Here is a 15263-nt window from a genome sequence, read left to right as displayed (position 1 = left end):
AGATATTTCCTCTTCTCTAGAACCACAGCTATTGACTTATGTTCTGGTTCAATATCTTCCTGACTCTAAAGGAGTTCATGTGCTAACTGCTTCAGTTGTGTCCGACTCTTTGTGACTCCATGGACTGTAGCTTGCCAGGCTCCTCTGTCCAGGGGATTTTCCAGGCAAGAATACTGGAGTGGGTTGCCATTTCCTCCTCTACGGGATCTTCCTGACCCAGGGATCAAACCCAAGTCTCTTGCATCGCCTGTACTGGCAGGTGACTTCTTTATCTCATATTCTTTCTAATACATTCTGGCTCTTTTCCTATGAATTTCATCACTTCCTTTTAGAAGATAAGTACTGCCCCCAAATTTTAAGAACTCTACACTTTGATTCTGTTCTCTCTCTTATTTTCAGCCTCTTTTTACTGTCAAGCTTCTTGATGAGTAATCTACATCCACTTCCTGTTTCTTCAACATCAGTTGTTGAGTACTACTGACATTGGTTTAGTTTTTTGTTTAAAACTGTTTCTTATTTACCAAGAAGACCACTCAGAAGGAGGTCAAGGCAACCCACTCCAGTATCCTTGACTGGACAATTCCATGGACAGAGGAGCCTGGTAGGCTACAGTCCGTAGGATCACAAAGAGTCAGACATGACTGAAGCGACTTAGCACTCATGTATGCAAGAAGACCACTTATGAACTTTTGCTATGATTCTGGCCATATGCCACAAATTTTGTAGATAGTGTTCTCATTGTTATTTTAAAAATAGTCTCTAATTTCAGTTTTGATTTCCTATTTAATCCACATTATTTATACGAATATTTTTTAAAATATTATTTTATTTTAAAAATAGGAATTTTTTAAAAGGAGTTTTAGGATCACAGCAAAATTGGTTTAAAGTACAGTTTCCACATACACAACCTACCTCACTATCAATATCCTGCACCAGAGTTATAATTTACTATGTCTGTTGCAATAAAAGAGTTGCACTTGTTATAATACATGGACCTATACTAACCCATCATTAGTACTCAAAATCCATAGTTTACAGTAAGGTTTACTCTTGATGTCTTATGTTATACGGATTTTTGTCAAATACATAATGACACATATTCACAATTACAGTACCATACAGAATAGTTTCACTACCCTAAAAATCCTGTGTGCTCTGCCTATTCATCCCTCCCTTTCCCTAACTCCTGGTGAACAATGACATTTTTACTGTCTCCATAGTTTTGCCTTTCCCATAATGTCATATCGTTGGATCCAGCCTGTTTTTTAAAAAAATATGTGTTTAAAAAAAAACAAATAAAAATTAAAATATGTGTTTAGATGGGGAGGGAAAAGGCTATCCTTTTGTCATTATCATTCGTTAATTTCTTTAATGATGAGATCTTTTGGCCCTTTATGTGTGTCATTTTACTCAAACATAGCACAGTATATAAGCCAGCATTATTATCATTTTTATAGAATTCTACTGTACTTCTAGTAATACTGTCTGTGGATAGGGTCTAGAAGTTAACTCCAATTTCTCTAAGAAGTTGTGGGATATAGGTGAAATTTCTATGCTCAGCAATTTCTTCCAGCAAATTGATAATGCAAAAAATCTTTTTTTCTTTTGCATAATCCAGACTGACTGGGAGAGATAAAGGACCCAGAAATCAAATCCTTGGGAGTCTTGGCCTTTGCCTACACAGTCTAAGGACTGTGGAACCGCCTCTGTCATCATCCATGTGGCTCTAATCCTAAACACTGAAGAGACACATTCTCTTACACATAAAGATACTTATTGCCTTAGCGGAGTGATTATAAATAAAATAAATATTTTATATATTTACAAATACAAATAAAAATAAAGCAACATCCAAGTAAACTAAACTGTTCCTACCACTTATCTAGAGTCTCCCTCTTGTAGGCTTTGTGTGATGCTTTGCTGAGGACAGGCATTATTTTTCAAGCACAAAGTTTATTACCTGCAGAAAGCAGATTGTAGTGACTGTGACACAGGTGTCAGAGGAACACCATTTTCATCTAAGGCCCATGATAAAGAATAGCTTAGTTTTCCTGACGTCAAAAGACAAAGTTCTTCAGTTCCATTTTCCTCAAGAAGAAAGGGCACATCTGTTTACAAAGGGTATTAGAAACATATGAATATTTGAGCACATTACAGTTTTTTCCCCTTTTACGTGTTCCTGGAACCCCAGAAATACAGAGTTTATGCTGATTGCAGGCTCTATTCTTATAGCTCTCCTTCAACTACCCAAAATCCCTCAAGGCAGACTGTTTCAAACAGACTACAAACAAGAGGGGAGAGAATTTATCGGAACACAAGTTTTCAAACCATTCTTTCTGGGAGTGGCTGCCAGCAAGGAAAAAAAACCACTGGCAGCAAAAAAAGGCTTTCCAGTGTGGTTCAGTGGTAAAGAATCTGCCTGCCTGCCAGTGTAGGATAAGGAGACGTGGGTCTGATCCCTGACAGGGGGCATGGGGGTGGGGGGAGGGATCCCCTGCAGTAGGAAATGGCAACACACTTCAGCATTCTTGCCTGGGAAACTCCATGGCGGGCTGCAGTCCATAGGGTCACAAAGAATCTGACACAACTAGCAACTGAGCACGCATGCCAGCAGAAAAAGAGCTACTGTTTGGCTCCTTCCCTACATTCTTCAATTTTCTCCCCCTCCTCATCTTCCCTCTCAGTCTCCAGAGAGCTTAGTGATATTTCTTGAAACTTCTGCCAAGTGCTTAGTGCATCCTAAATTTCTCTAAGTCTTTTCTCCTGGGTCTCCACAACGGGTTTTCTGCTTCATCTGGACTTTATCTAAGCAGACTACATTCCTCCCTCGTTATCCGTACTTTCCTTGTTCCTTTGCCTGCTTATTCCCTTCTTTCTCCTCCTTGCTCACTCATTCATACTCCTTTTCACCAGATGGACACAGCAATTACAACACCCCAAGGAAGGTGTGGTGTTGAAGAAGACTCTTGAGAGTCCCTTGGACTGCCAGGAGATCAAACCAGTCCATCCTAAAAGAAATCAGTCCTGAATATTCATTGGAAGGACTGATGCTGAAGCTGAAACTCCAATACTTTGGCCACCTCATGTGAAGAGTTGACTCATTGGAAAAGACCCTGATGCTGGGAGGGACTGGGGGCAGGAGGAGAAGGGGACGACAGAGGATGAGATGGCTGGATGGCATCACCGACTCGATGGACATGAGTTTGAGTAAACTCCGGGAGTTGGTGATGGACAGGGAGGCCTGGCGTGCTGTGATTCATGGTGTCGCAAAGAGTCGGACACAACTGAGCGACTGAACTGAAGGAAGGTGAGAGAGAAGGGAACCGTGGGAGAAGAGGAAGCACTCCGGTAGACATGCTAACTTAAATTGCAGGAGGAGTAAAATCAATTGAAAGACAGTAAAAAAAAAAAAGTCCCTTCTTCTTTCCTCTTTCTCTTATCTCTTCTTTTCTCTCTCCTCTTCCTCCCTCCCCTATTCAGTTCAAAGATTAATCAACATGTCCTGGAGCATCTTCAGGCTTTACCAAAGATCAGACCATCTGATGGGCTTCCCTGGTGGCTCAGCTGGTAAAGAATCCACCTGCAATGCGGGAGACCTGGGTTCGATCCCTGTAGAAGGGAATGGCAACCCACTCCAGTATTCTGGCCTGGAGATTCCATGGATTGTATAGTCCATGGGGTTGCAAAGTGTTGGACACGACTGAGAGACTTTCACTTCACTTCAAAGGTCAGGTAGGGGCAGAGCAATCTCCCCACTTAGGTGTGGAGCTCACATTATACAAAGCACAGTGCTCTTGTCTCAGATGCCCTAGGAAAAGCAGAGGAGCTTGTCTCAAAGTTTGGATTTCCCAAAGATCTGATTCAAGTCAAAGTTTTAAAAATTAGTTTACTGTCTGGAAGAACTAAATTCGTTTTAACCTAACACTGTAAATACAGGATTCCTTTTTAAGGTTTTTTTTTTTTTTTAAATTGTGGTAAAGGTCACATAATGTAAAATGTACTATTTTAACAACATTTAACTGTACATTTCAGTGGCACTAAGAACTTTCACATTGCTGTGCAATTCTCACCATCTCCTGAATTTTTCACTTTCGTAAACTGAATCTCTGTTCCCATTAAACACTAAATCCTCATTCTCCCTCCCCATCCCATAACCCACCACCCCCAGACCCCAGCATCTACCAACATATTTTATGACTCTATGAATAGGATTCTTTGTTCATATGAATAACCCATGGTCATTTAGGATATAGAACTCATGAAGGAAATAGGAGGGAGGACACATTTTTAATAAACTTACTGCTTCCTACTTCTCCATATGCAGGTATGACCAGTTTATCAGAGCTAAATTCTAGATATTCCAAAATAGTTTTGCTTTTCAATTCTGTGCTGTTAGGTAAGGGTAAATATAGTTTTGCCAATAAGCATGTCCTTTTACTTATTTCATAAACCTAAACATAAAAGAAATGGTTGATAACTCACTGAAAGTACAAAATAGAAAAAAACTAAAACAAAGTTCATCACTAAGATAATTCTTTTAAAAATACTAGAATGTAAAATAGGTATTGCTCTAGAGCCTTTGATCCACATGATTGTGATAAAATTAGGTAATCTTATGTGTTTAAAAGTATAGTGCCTTTCACTGGTTTCAAAGAAAGTCAGTTGAATAAAAGGATGAGAAATATAATTCTGGGAATTCAGTACATATAACACAATACCCAAAGAACTTACTTTTGTGTAGCACTTTAAAAGTCCTTTATCTTATTTAAACCTGATAAAAATTACAGGAAATACGCATTACTCTTCCCATTTTATAAATGAAGAAATGAAATCTCTATACAAAACTCTATTAATTTTTATTAAAAGTGATAGAACCTCAGGTTGAATTGCCTAAGAAAAAGGGAGAGTTGTTGGCTCCTGGAGTCCAAGGACAGATTAAACGAGCTATGTAGCAGGGAAGGGAGGAAAAGTTCCAGAAGAAGGAGTAAGGGAGGCGCTGAGTATGTGGTTCTACAGACATTTACTGAGTACTAAATCCAGGTCTTCTGATTCTGCATGCTGTGCTTTCTACTAGAATTCCACCACTGTCATAACTACAAACCCAAATTTTTTCAATTTATACTCTGTTATCAGTGTCTTGGGAAACAGTGATATGTGCTCTAAGGAAAAGAAAATCAAGGAGGGTAAATGCCCCTTAAAAGATAAAAAAGAATGTACCAACCAAAAGGACAGTTGCTAACCAAGAAGGCAGAGAAAAACTCAAGACAAAGAGGCAAATATTTTTCTAGCCATCTAAATACTGTTTCTATAAGAGTGAATTTAAGCCAACACACTGATCCCTTTGCCAAAGGTATCGCTAATACAGAAAGATTTGCGGGGGTTATAGCTAATTATAGCTAATGGGTTTTATGTCTCTGAAAAAAAATTCCTTATTGTAAATTAGTAAACTGGCTAACTAAAAAGAGACAATGAACTGACAAATGTATTCATACATTCAATTGGCATTCTGATTTTACACATTAATCTTGCAGACTTGTTTAGGGTATGTCCATGCATTCTCATGGAACTGTCAAATTCACTTTAGAGGCAAGATCCTGGACTGCAGCAGATGTAAAGGTAGAGAATGACACCTGGAATCTCCCAGGAGATGACTTGTCCCCAGTGGCAGCTATCAACACCTGTGTAGCTGAGATGACATGTCAAGAATGAAAACAGGCATTATAAGTAGAGAAACTGTAATATTAAAAAAGTCTAAGTAGGGAATTGCAAAAATACATGGGAAAAAAACCAAACAGTTCAGTTTGGCTGAAGTGAAGAAGGAGTAAAGACAAATAATAATAAAATTAGAAATGCAGGTTTGAAGGAGTAAAGACAAATAATAATAAAATTAGAAATGCAGAAATCATCAAGGGCATATAGATTTATTTAGCAATTCATGCAGCTTTTAATAGTGTGAATTATCCCTAGATAGATTTCTTTCTTTCTTTGCCTCTTAGTTTGTTAGGATCATGTGCAATTGATAATGATGAAGGATTCAAAATCTACACTTATCTATTTTGGTAATTTCAGAGGGGGCAATTTTAAACTTCAAGAAATTAGATTATAATATCACAATTTATTTTACGTACAATAGTAGGAAAGTGTAGTCAGTATATTTTCAAAATAAAAAGTTCAACAATGTACACCCATGGCCGATTCATGTCAATGGATGGCAAAAACCACTACAATATTGTAAAGTAATTAGCCTCCAATTAAAATAAACAAATTAATTTAAAAAAATTTCAACAGAGCTACATTTTAAGATGATAGTAACTTAAAGGCACAGATGAATAAAATGAATACAGTTTTTGATCAGGGATCAAAAAATAACTGATTTAAATTTGTAATAATAATCTCCCCATGTCTCAGACTCCACTCCATATTCATATAACACAAATCTTTACTCCTCCTAACTTTTCTTTCAGGTTGAGGTTCAAGTTTAACTCTTACATTAGCCATCAAGACTTGTTGTCTAGACTCCATTACTGTTTCTAATTTGTCTTCATCATCATATTTTCTTCTTTTAGTGCCGGGGTTCTTATGATGGGGTCTTTGGCAAGGGATCAGGGGTCTACTACATGTGTGTTTCTTCATCAGATTCTTTTAAAAAATTTTTAAAAGATGAACCAAATATATCAAGAGACTGAAATCACAAAACCAAGGTTGGGACAATTTGAAGAAATTATTCAACACTAACAATTGCTATACTACTCATAGTTTAAACAACTTTCTTTCACCTCTTCCACCTCACTAATAAATGAATAATGCTGCATGTCTAGGGTTGGCAAGAACTATAGCAGGACAGAAGTATTTAGAACAACTACAAATCTAATAATTTTGTACTTAAAGCATAAAAGACTACTGATGAATTATAAGTATATTATTTGTAAATATTAATATCTTATCTTAATATCTCTTAATATAAAAGAACTTACTTATAATATTAACTAACAAGAAATTTAAAATTATTTATTGTATAAAATAATATACAAAATTAAATGACAATGGCATACCTCCAAGCAAATTGTTTCAGGCCAATATATTAACTGAATATTGAAAATTTGCTGAAACATGACTTTAAAATCAAACTGTAGAGGAGAAACTGAAGTGCAAGAAACCTGTTTATCGTTGTATAAGATTTTAATAAAATATTTAAGCTTTTGAATTTTGGCTTTCCTCTTTTGTTCGTACCTAAAAATTAAATAAACCTTTAAGAGACCCTTGAAAAGCAAACCAGATATACAATATTATTATTTTCAAAATACACCTCAATATATTAAAAAGTGGTCATTTTAGAGGACAAATCCTATCTTTAAGCCCAATAACATTTGCCTTTCTCTTATCCACAGATAAGAAACTTCTCCTATCAAGAAATTTCTTTAAAAAGATGCTAACTCAAAAACAGAAAAAGAACTAAAATTAAAGTACCATAAATCATTCAACTATTTACTTTACTAAATTATAACTTAAAGAGATTATAACACACCCATTATAAGATGTTTTATGAGAGGAAAAAATTGAGGGACTTAGGAATGGGGGTGAGGGAGCTTGCATCAAGAATTCAAAAATATTTTTGAACTTTTAACACACACACACACACACATATTATGTTTTCAATAACCTCAAGCAGGTGACTCTAAGACAACAGTCTTGCTGTGTCCTCTTACAGGTCTTTGTGAATCTCTTTAGGCTTTAGGTTATATATTCTTTTTTTCCAGGACATTGTTTCTCTGAACCCAAAGATCAGAGGCTAGCCAGAAAGGTTAACTTCTTGGGGCTACTATGACAATACTTGTTGGTGAAAAAATGGATACATTCAATAATATGAACTCCTAAGGCATCTTCCCTCCACCCATTCATTCATTCTTTCAACCAACATTTATTGAATATCTTCTCAGATGCAAGTCAATTGACGTAATGATAGTTAAGATTTGATCCTGATTTTCAGAAGGTAAAAGACTAGCTGGAAGATAAGCCACAGGCTGAAACATAAAATTCCCTTCTGTTCTCCACCCTGATCATCCTATGGGCCAGCATATCTGCCCATCTTCTTTATAATCTTCTCAAAGGGGTATGGGACAAAAGGTTATTTATTCTTCCTATCTCCCTGATGGTCTTTTTTACCTTCTTCCCAATTACCTTTAAATAAATATTAATAGTTTCATAAAATATGTCCCTTACATTGCCCTCTGAAAGTAGTTTAAATAATGAGTTTATCTACTGATTATGAGAATTTGTTAATTTGGGATTATATTCATCTTCATGAAATCTTGCCTTTTCTGCACCTGGAAACTCTTTTTAATGTTCCCTTAATCCATGTACTCCTTTTATCTCTCTCTTTGACATAAGCATATTATTCTTTTCCAAAGATTCAATTCTTATTCAACTGGACATTTTCAATGGATAATGACAGCAATGCCCCATGATAGCAATAGCTGTGAAAAGATATAAAGCATTTAATTTCCTTTTGCCTTGACTTCCTCTAAGTTTTAGCTTAGCCTTTCCAGCACAAGTATCTTCTTCCTTCTTTTTCTCCTCTTTATTTCCAACTTCCATTTTATGGCTGTTCTCTTATCCTTATTTAGATGGTCCTTTTGTGGGCATCTTACACAAGAAATTATCTTGGGCCCCTTTTTGGAAGTAGGTGTAGAACAAATAAAACATTGCTTCACTGCTCTACTTCTCTAGTCAGAAAGAAGGTAATGATAATTTTGCCTTTGTGTTTGCCACTCTTTATGTTCATTTAAAAGTTTAACCACTTATTCATCCATTTAATGAACATGAATATTTATTGGACACCCACTATCTTCCAACACAGCACTAAATGATGCACATTCACAGTATTCAAAGATGAATTGGTACCAAATGTTTCATGGGACAGAGAGGTTGGAAAGTTGTACCAAGTTCAGTGCTCTAAGTTGCTACATCCTCTTTAAGCGAGATGAGATCCAAAGGCTTAGAGATAGCAGAAATGGGGATCCGCATGATATCTGTTATGCATGGATTTCCTAGGAGTAGAAGGAAAACCTTAAAGGTCAAAGAAGAAGTCACAACTGGGAAAGAAAGACGCTGGTATTGTCCAAGTACAGAAATTTTCCAGAGGGTCCTTTCTAATCAGAACATTTTCTATGAAAGCCAGGAGATCCTTCAACAAGCAAGGATGACCATATAATCCTATTTTTCACAGTGGCTTTATAGTCCACCTATTTATACCTGAACAAAAACTACTACCATAGCAAAACAAAAACAAATCATCACACCAAACTGGTTTATGTCCCACCTCAGTCATAAACTAGAAGTTCAATACCCATCTCTAAAATGAGGATAATATCATAGAACTATGGTAGCAATTAAAAGTGCAAATATATTTTTTAAACTTGGCAATCAGGAAATCTAACATTATTAAAGAAACAATACAGTAACTAGAAAACATATAATGAAGAAAAATAATCTGAAAATGCTTAAAATAATTTTTAAAATGCTTACAGTGAACATCTAGATAAGTTTGTTAATTCTGCTGTGAAAGAAAGTTGTGGTATCATGGTAACTGGATTTGCTATTTCAATATCTGTTTCTTCAGATTCTGAAGCTAAATATGAGAAGCTCTAGAAACAGGAAAATAAATAATTTATAATGTGATTTCACTGTTTAGGACAATTATTCTTAAAATTAAACTTATTTATTTGTCATTTCATTGGGTAACTATTACAAATATCAAGATTTCCTATTCTATCATTATTCTATCAAACAAATATTATAACCAGTTAGGATGAGTTGAATGTTATTTTGCAGTGTAAATACCTCCTGTTTCTTCCTGTTCTTAAATGCTTTTCCTTCAGTTTTCTTCTCAGTCCCCCACATTTTTGACAATTCTTGTTTTTGTTCATCACATTTATTCATTTTCAACCTAATTAATAAAAAGTAGAATTATTTAAAGCAGAAATAATGGAATTATTTGAGTTGTTAGAGATTGTGCCAACACAGTACACATATACATCACAATCTCTTATTAATTTTACATCCCAAGGAAATTATCACTATGATACACACATATATATATCATATAAATATAAAATTTCATAAGCTTGTTCTCAGTTTTCACAGATTTCTCCCTACTTATTAAATACTACCAGAGAAGCCCAGTTAATTTACTGTTAGTATTTTTACGCCCTTTCTAAGGATATTAAGAAACCTCTCTGATGAAAATAAGGAACCAATGGGGATGGAAGATATAAATTTAAGGGCATAACCCATGCTTCCTCTTTTTTTTTTTTTAATTTTTGGCCACAACAGGCAGCATGTACGATCTTAGTTCCTCGACCAGGGATTGAACTCACACCCCTTGCATGGTTAAGTGTGGAGTCAATCCCTGGACCACAAAGCAAGTGGTGGCCCAAGTGGGCCAAGCAAGTCCCTCTCATATTTCTTAAGCTGTGAACATGAGCATGTGTAAGGGCAAGACACTATAGCAACAGTAAGTGGTAAATCAGGTATACTCCTTAGGGTTTATGCGTAAACAGTAAGGAATTCATGACATTACCACTACCAATACAGTGACTGCCACCACCACCACCACCACTAACAACTACTACTGCACTACTACCTTACTACCAATAGTACAATGACCACCACCACCATCACCAACTACTACTACTGCACTACTACCTTACTACCAATAGTACAATGACCACCACCACCATCACCAACTACTACTACTGCACTACTACCTTACTACCAATAGTACAATGACCACCACCACCATCACCAACTACTACTACTGCACTACTACCTTACTACCAATAGTACAATGACCACCACCACCATCACCAACTACTACTACTGCACTACTACCTTACTACCAATAGTACAATGACCACCACCACCATCACCAACTACTACTACTGCACTACTACCTTACTACCACTAGTGCAATGACCACCACCACCATCACCAACTACTACTACTGCACTACTACCACTACTACAACTATTGCTGCCACCACCACTAACAACAACTACTACTGTATTACTACCACTTCTATGAGAACCACCAGCACCACCAACTACTACCACTGTACTACTATTATTTCTACCACTATTACCACCACCATCACGAACAACTACTACAACTACTACAATTACTCCCAGCTAACTCGAACACTGTACTTACTAAGTACATGCCAGGCAATGTTCTAAGTACTTTACACATATTAACTCACTTAATTCTCTCAGCAACCCTACGAAGTAGGTATTACTATTATTCCTCTTCCATTAGTAGTCCAGCAAAACCCCAGTCATCTGGAATACTTTCAGATGGCAGGGATTTACACTTTTCAGTATAAAGCTTAGTCTTTAAATTTTAATCTTTTAAAAAGGAGATTCTTTGATATCATATACTTTGTTGGGAATAGAAAATGGTGCAGGTGCTCTGGAAAACAGTTGTCTTAAAGCTGTAACTACTGTTTTTATATTCAAGATACAAATTCTTTGTTGACTACATCAAGCAGTTGAATAACTTCTGGATTTTTTCCCAGTTTCTGTTAATTCTCAGGGATTAGTGGGCAACTCCTCAGAAGACCTATAAGAACAAACAGAGCAGCCACTCACCTCTGAAACTGCAACTTTACTGAAGTGCTTGTAAACCCTTGTCGTTGTCGAAGGGATTTTATCTGTTTCCAAGTCTGTAATATACTGTGTAGTAGGGAAAAGTCCTTTTCCTTTTCTAACTTATAGAGTTGTTTTGTATTACTACAACAATAATGTTAGATTAAAAATACGTTAGTGAACTGGGCATATATATACCCAGAGAAAACTAGAATTCAAAAAGACACATGCACCCCAATGTTCACTGCAGTACTATTTATGATAGCCAGGACATGGAAACAGCCAAATGTCTATCAACAGAGGAATGGATAGAGAAGATGTGGTACATATATACAATGGAGTATTACTGTCACAAAAGGAGTGAAATTGGGTCATTTGTAGAGTCACGGATGGATTGAGAGACTGTCTACAGAATGAAGTAAATCAGACACAGAAAGACAAAACCAAATAGCACATATGAAGGCATATATTAACATATGGAATTTGAAAAAAAATGGTATAGGCAATCTGTTTACAAACAGAAATAGAGATACAGGTGTACAGAGCAAACATATGGATACCAAAGGGGAAAAGGAGGGTGGGTGGGATGAACTGGGACACTGGAATTGACATTTGATACTGTGTATAAAATAGATAACGAGAAACTACTGTACAGCACAGGGAAATCTACTCAGTGCCCCGCAGTGACCAACATGTGAAGGAAATCCGAGAGAGAGGAGACATATACAGATATGGTTCACTTTGCTGTACACTAGGAACTAACACAACATTGTAAAGCAACCAGACTCCAATAAAACAAACAAACAAAAAAAAACCATGTTGGAGGATTAGAGCTACACGTCATTACAAATGGCTTCAAACAGTTCATTGCACTAACTCTTCTGGGCTCCCCACCTCATTTTTTTGCTTTTTTTTTTTCCCCATTTTACTCACATCGTCACACAGAGAATGAAATTCCATTTAGAGATTCATGCATCTTTAAGATTTTTCACTATTCAAAAGTAGTCTAACTAAAATCCATGTATTCCCAGGTTTTCTGGACATTCTATAGTATATTTATCATACTTTTTTCAGATTAACAATCAGAACTACTGCTTCAAATTTAGAAGTACTTTGCCTGATGGGATAGTGAGTATACTACTTGAATACCAAAGTAATATAATCCAGTCTATATAAAAATGGGTTGCTTAACCCATTTAGATATATTTAGATTTAACTTCACCATTTTCTTTTGTGCTTTCTCCTTGTCTTATTTTCTATGTTCCCTTTTCTCTTTTTTTGCCTTCTTTTGAATCGGTTGAGTATTTTTTATTATCTCATTTTCCTCTTGATTTGGAAACTATATCTGTTTATTCTCTTCCTTTAGAGGTTGTAAGTTAAAATGTAAGTCCTTGATTTACTAAAGTCTTAATCACCAATGCAAATATCTTTAATTACTTTTACCCTTCTCCATTCTTTACTCCATTCTAAAAGTTTTATATTTTAACTGTTTTTACTTTTTATTGAAGTATAGTTGATTTATAATATTGTGCCAATCTCTGCTGTACTGCAAAGTGACTCAGTTTTACATGTGTATACATTCTTTTAAAAATATTCTTTCCCATTATGGTTTATCCCAAGAAATTGTATTCAGTTCCCTGTACTATGCAGTAAGACCTTCTTGCTTATCCATTCTAAATGCAATGGTTTGCATCTACCAACTCCAAATTCCCAGTCCCTTCTGCTCCTTTCCCACTTGGCAACCACAAGTCTGATCACTATGTCTGTGAGTTTGCTTGTTTTGTAGATAGGTTCACTTTAGATTCCACATAGAAGTGATATCATATGGTATTTGTTTTTCTCTTTCTGACTTACTTCACTCAGTATGACAATCTAGTTTCACCTGCAAATGGCATCATTTTTTTATGGCTGAGTACTATTCCATTTTATATATGTACCACATCCTCCCTTATCCATTCATCTGTCGATGGACATTTATTATAGGTTATTTCCATGTTTTGGCTATTGTGAATAGTTCTACTATGAACATAGGGGTGCATGCATCTTTTGAATTATAGCTTTACCCAGGTATATGCCCAGAAGTGGGATTGCTGGATCACGTGGTGATTCTATTTTTAGTTTTCTCAGGAACCTGCATCCTGTTTTCCATAGTGGCTACACCAACACACACTTCCACCAACAGGGTAGGAGGATTTCCTTTCTCCACACTCTCTCCAGCATTTGTTATTTGTAGACTTTTTATTGATGGCCACTTTGACTGGTATGAGGTGGTACCTCATTGTAGTTACAATTTTCATTTTTCTAATAATTAGTGATGTTGAGTATTTTTCATGGGCCTACAGGCCATCTTTACACTTTCTTCACAGAAATTTCTATTTAAGTCTTCCGCCCATTTTTCAATTGGATTGTTTGATTTTTTGTTATTGAATTGTATGGGCAATTTATACGTTTTGGAGATTAAGCCCTTGTCAGTCACATGATTGGCAAATACTTTCTCTCATTCCATAGGTTGTCTTCTTGGGGGTTTTTTGGTTTTGTTTTTGTCTGTTTCCTTTGCTGTACAAAGTCTGTAGTTTGATTAGGGCCTATTTGGTTACTTTTGTTTTTTATTTCTATTGCCTTGGGAGACAGACTTAACACCTAATTGTACCACTGGTACAATTTATGTCAGAGAATGTTTTGTCTATGCTCTCTTCTAGGAGTTTTATGGTGTTATGTCTTACCTTTAAGCCATTTTGTGAACTAATTTTATGCCCTGTAAAACATCATTACATGACTGCTCACTGAGACTTAGCCACATATTTACCACTCTTTGCTCCTTAGTCCTTCCTTACTTCCTCAGCATTCTTTATGCCAATGAGTGTTTTTGGCTTTAAGTTTTACTTAACCTTATAAACAACAGTAATTTACTGTTTTGTAAAGACTGATGGTTTCTATTCATTCGATTCAACTACTATTTACAGAGATGGTTCACTATGTGTCAGTACTTGCACAAGGCATATGTCAGTTTCCTTAAGTAACAATGTTTATACTGAATTAGGCTATTCAAGGAAACCCAATTATTTAAAACAACTTGCCCCCAGTGGTTAAGAATTTGTAGAGCCATTTTAGGTCAATGGGCAAGGAGTCAGAGAAATTCTTTATCAAATCACTCAGAGTTGTCCATATCTTTGTGTAAGTTTAACTTTCTACCCAATAAGTACCTCCCAGAGTTTTCCTGCTTTTGGAGATTCCTTGACACATAATTATGGATTGTCTTTCAATTATTTTTCCAATTATTTTATACTTTCCTAATTTCTCTTCCTAACTAGTCTATTAGCTAATGATTCCCAAATTGTAGACCATTTTTAAAAATAAGGGTCCTTAACTCTACATACTCACTGAATATTGCTTTTAGACTAAATTAATAATATATCTTGCACATATGTGTATGCAGACTAATTCTCAAACATACAAACACTTGAGATAAACATGATTCAAGTCAACTGAAAGGTATCAGTAAATTTGTAATAGTTTTTAATCAACATACATTTTTAAATAAATAGATCATATTAATAAAACAACAACTACTTTCATATGATATTTCTATTAAATATTTTTACACAAAAATGTTACAAAAAG

The 15263-nt window shown here is 35.7% G+C and overlaps 1 protein-coding gene across 1 annotated transcript in view; it reads right to left on the bottom strand.

Moving 5' to 3' along the window:
* The window catches only part of CC2D2B (coiled-coil and C2 domain containing 2B), a 90743-nt gene that overhangs the window by 56227 nt on the left and 19253 nt on the right, over positions 1 to 15263 (bottom strand). Inside the window, exons 11-16 of the mRNA XM_065920050.1 lie at positions 11646 to 11786; positions 9841 to 9946; positions 9526 to 9644; positions 7053 to 7230; positions 4301 to 4451; positions 1961 to 2108 (exon numbers count right to left, since the gene is read on the bottom strand). Of these exons, the coding sequence (XP_065776122.1) occupies positions 1961 to 2108; positions 4301 to 4451; positions 7053 to 7230; positions 9526 to 9644; positions 9841 to 9946; positions 11646 to 11786 (843 nt within the window). The remainder of the gene's footprint in view (positions 1 to 1960; positions 2109 to 4300; positions 4452 to 7052; positions 7231 to 9525; positions 9645 to 9840; positions 9947 to 11645; positions 11787 to 15263) is intronic.

Source organism: Muntiacus reevesi, chromosome 2, assembly GCF_963930625.1.
Source record: "Muntiacus reevesi chromosome 2, mMunRee1.1, whole genome shotgun sequence".
NCBI lineage: Eukaryota > Metazoa > Chordata > Mammalia > Artiodactyla > Cervidae > Muntiacus > Muntiacus reevesi.
Note: the sequence above shows the minus strand (reverse complement) of the source record. Positions and strands in the feature narration are given on the sequence as shown.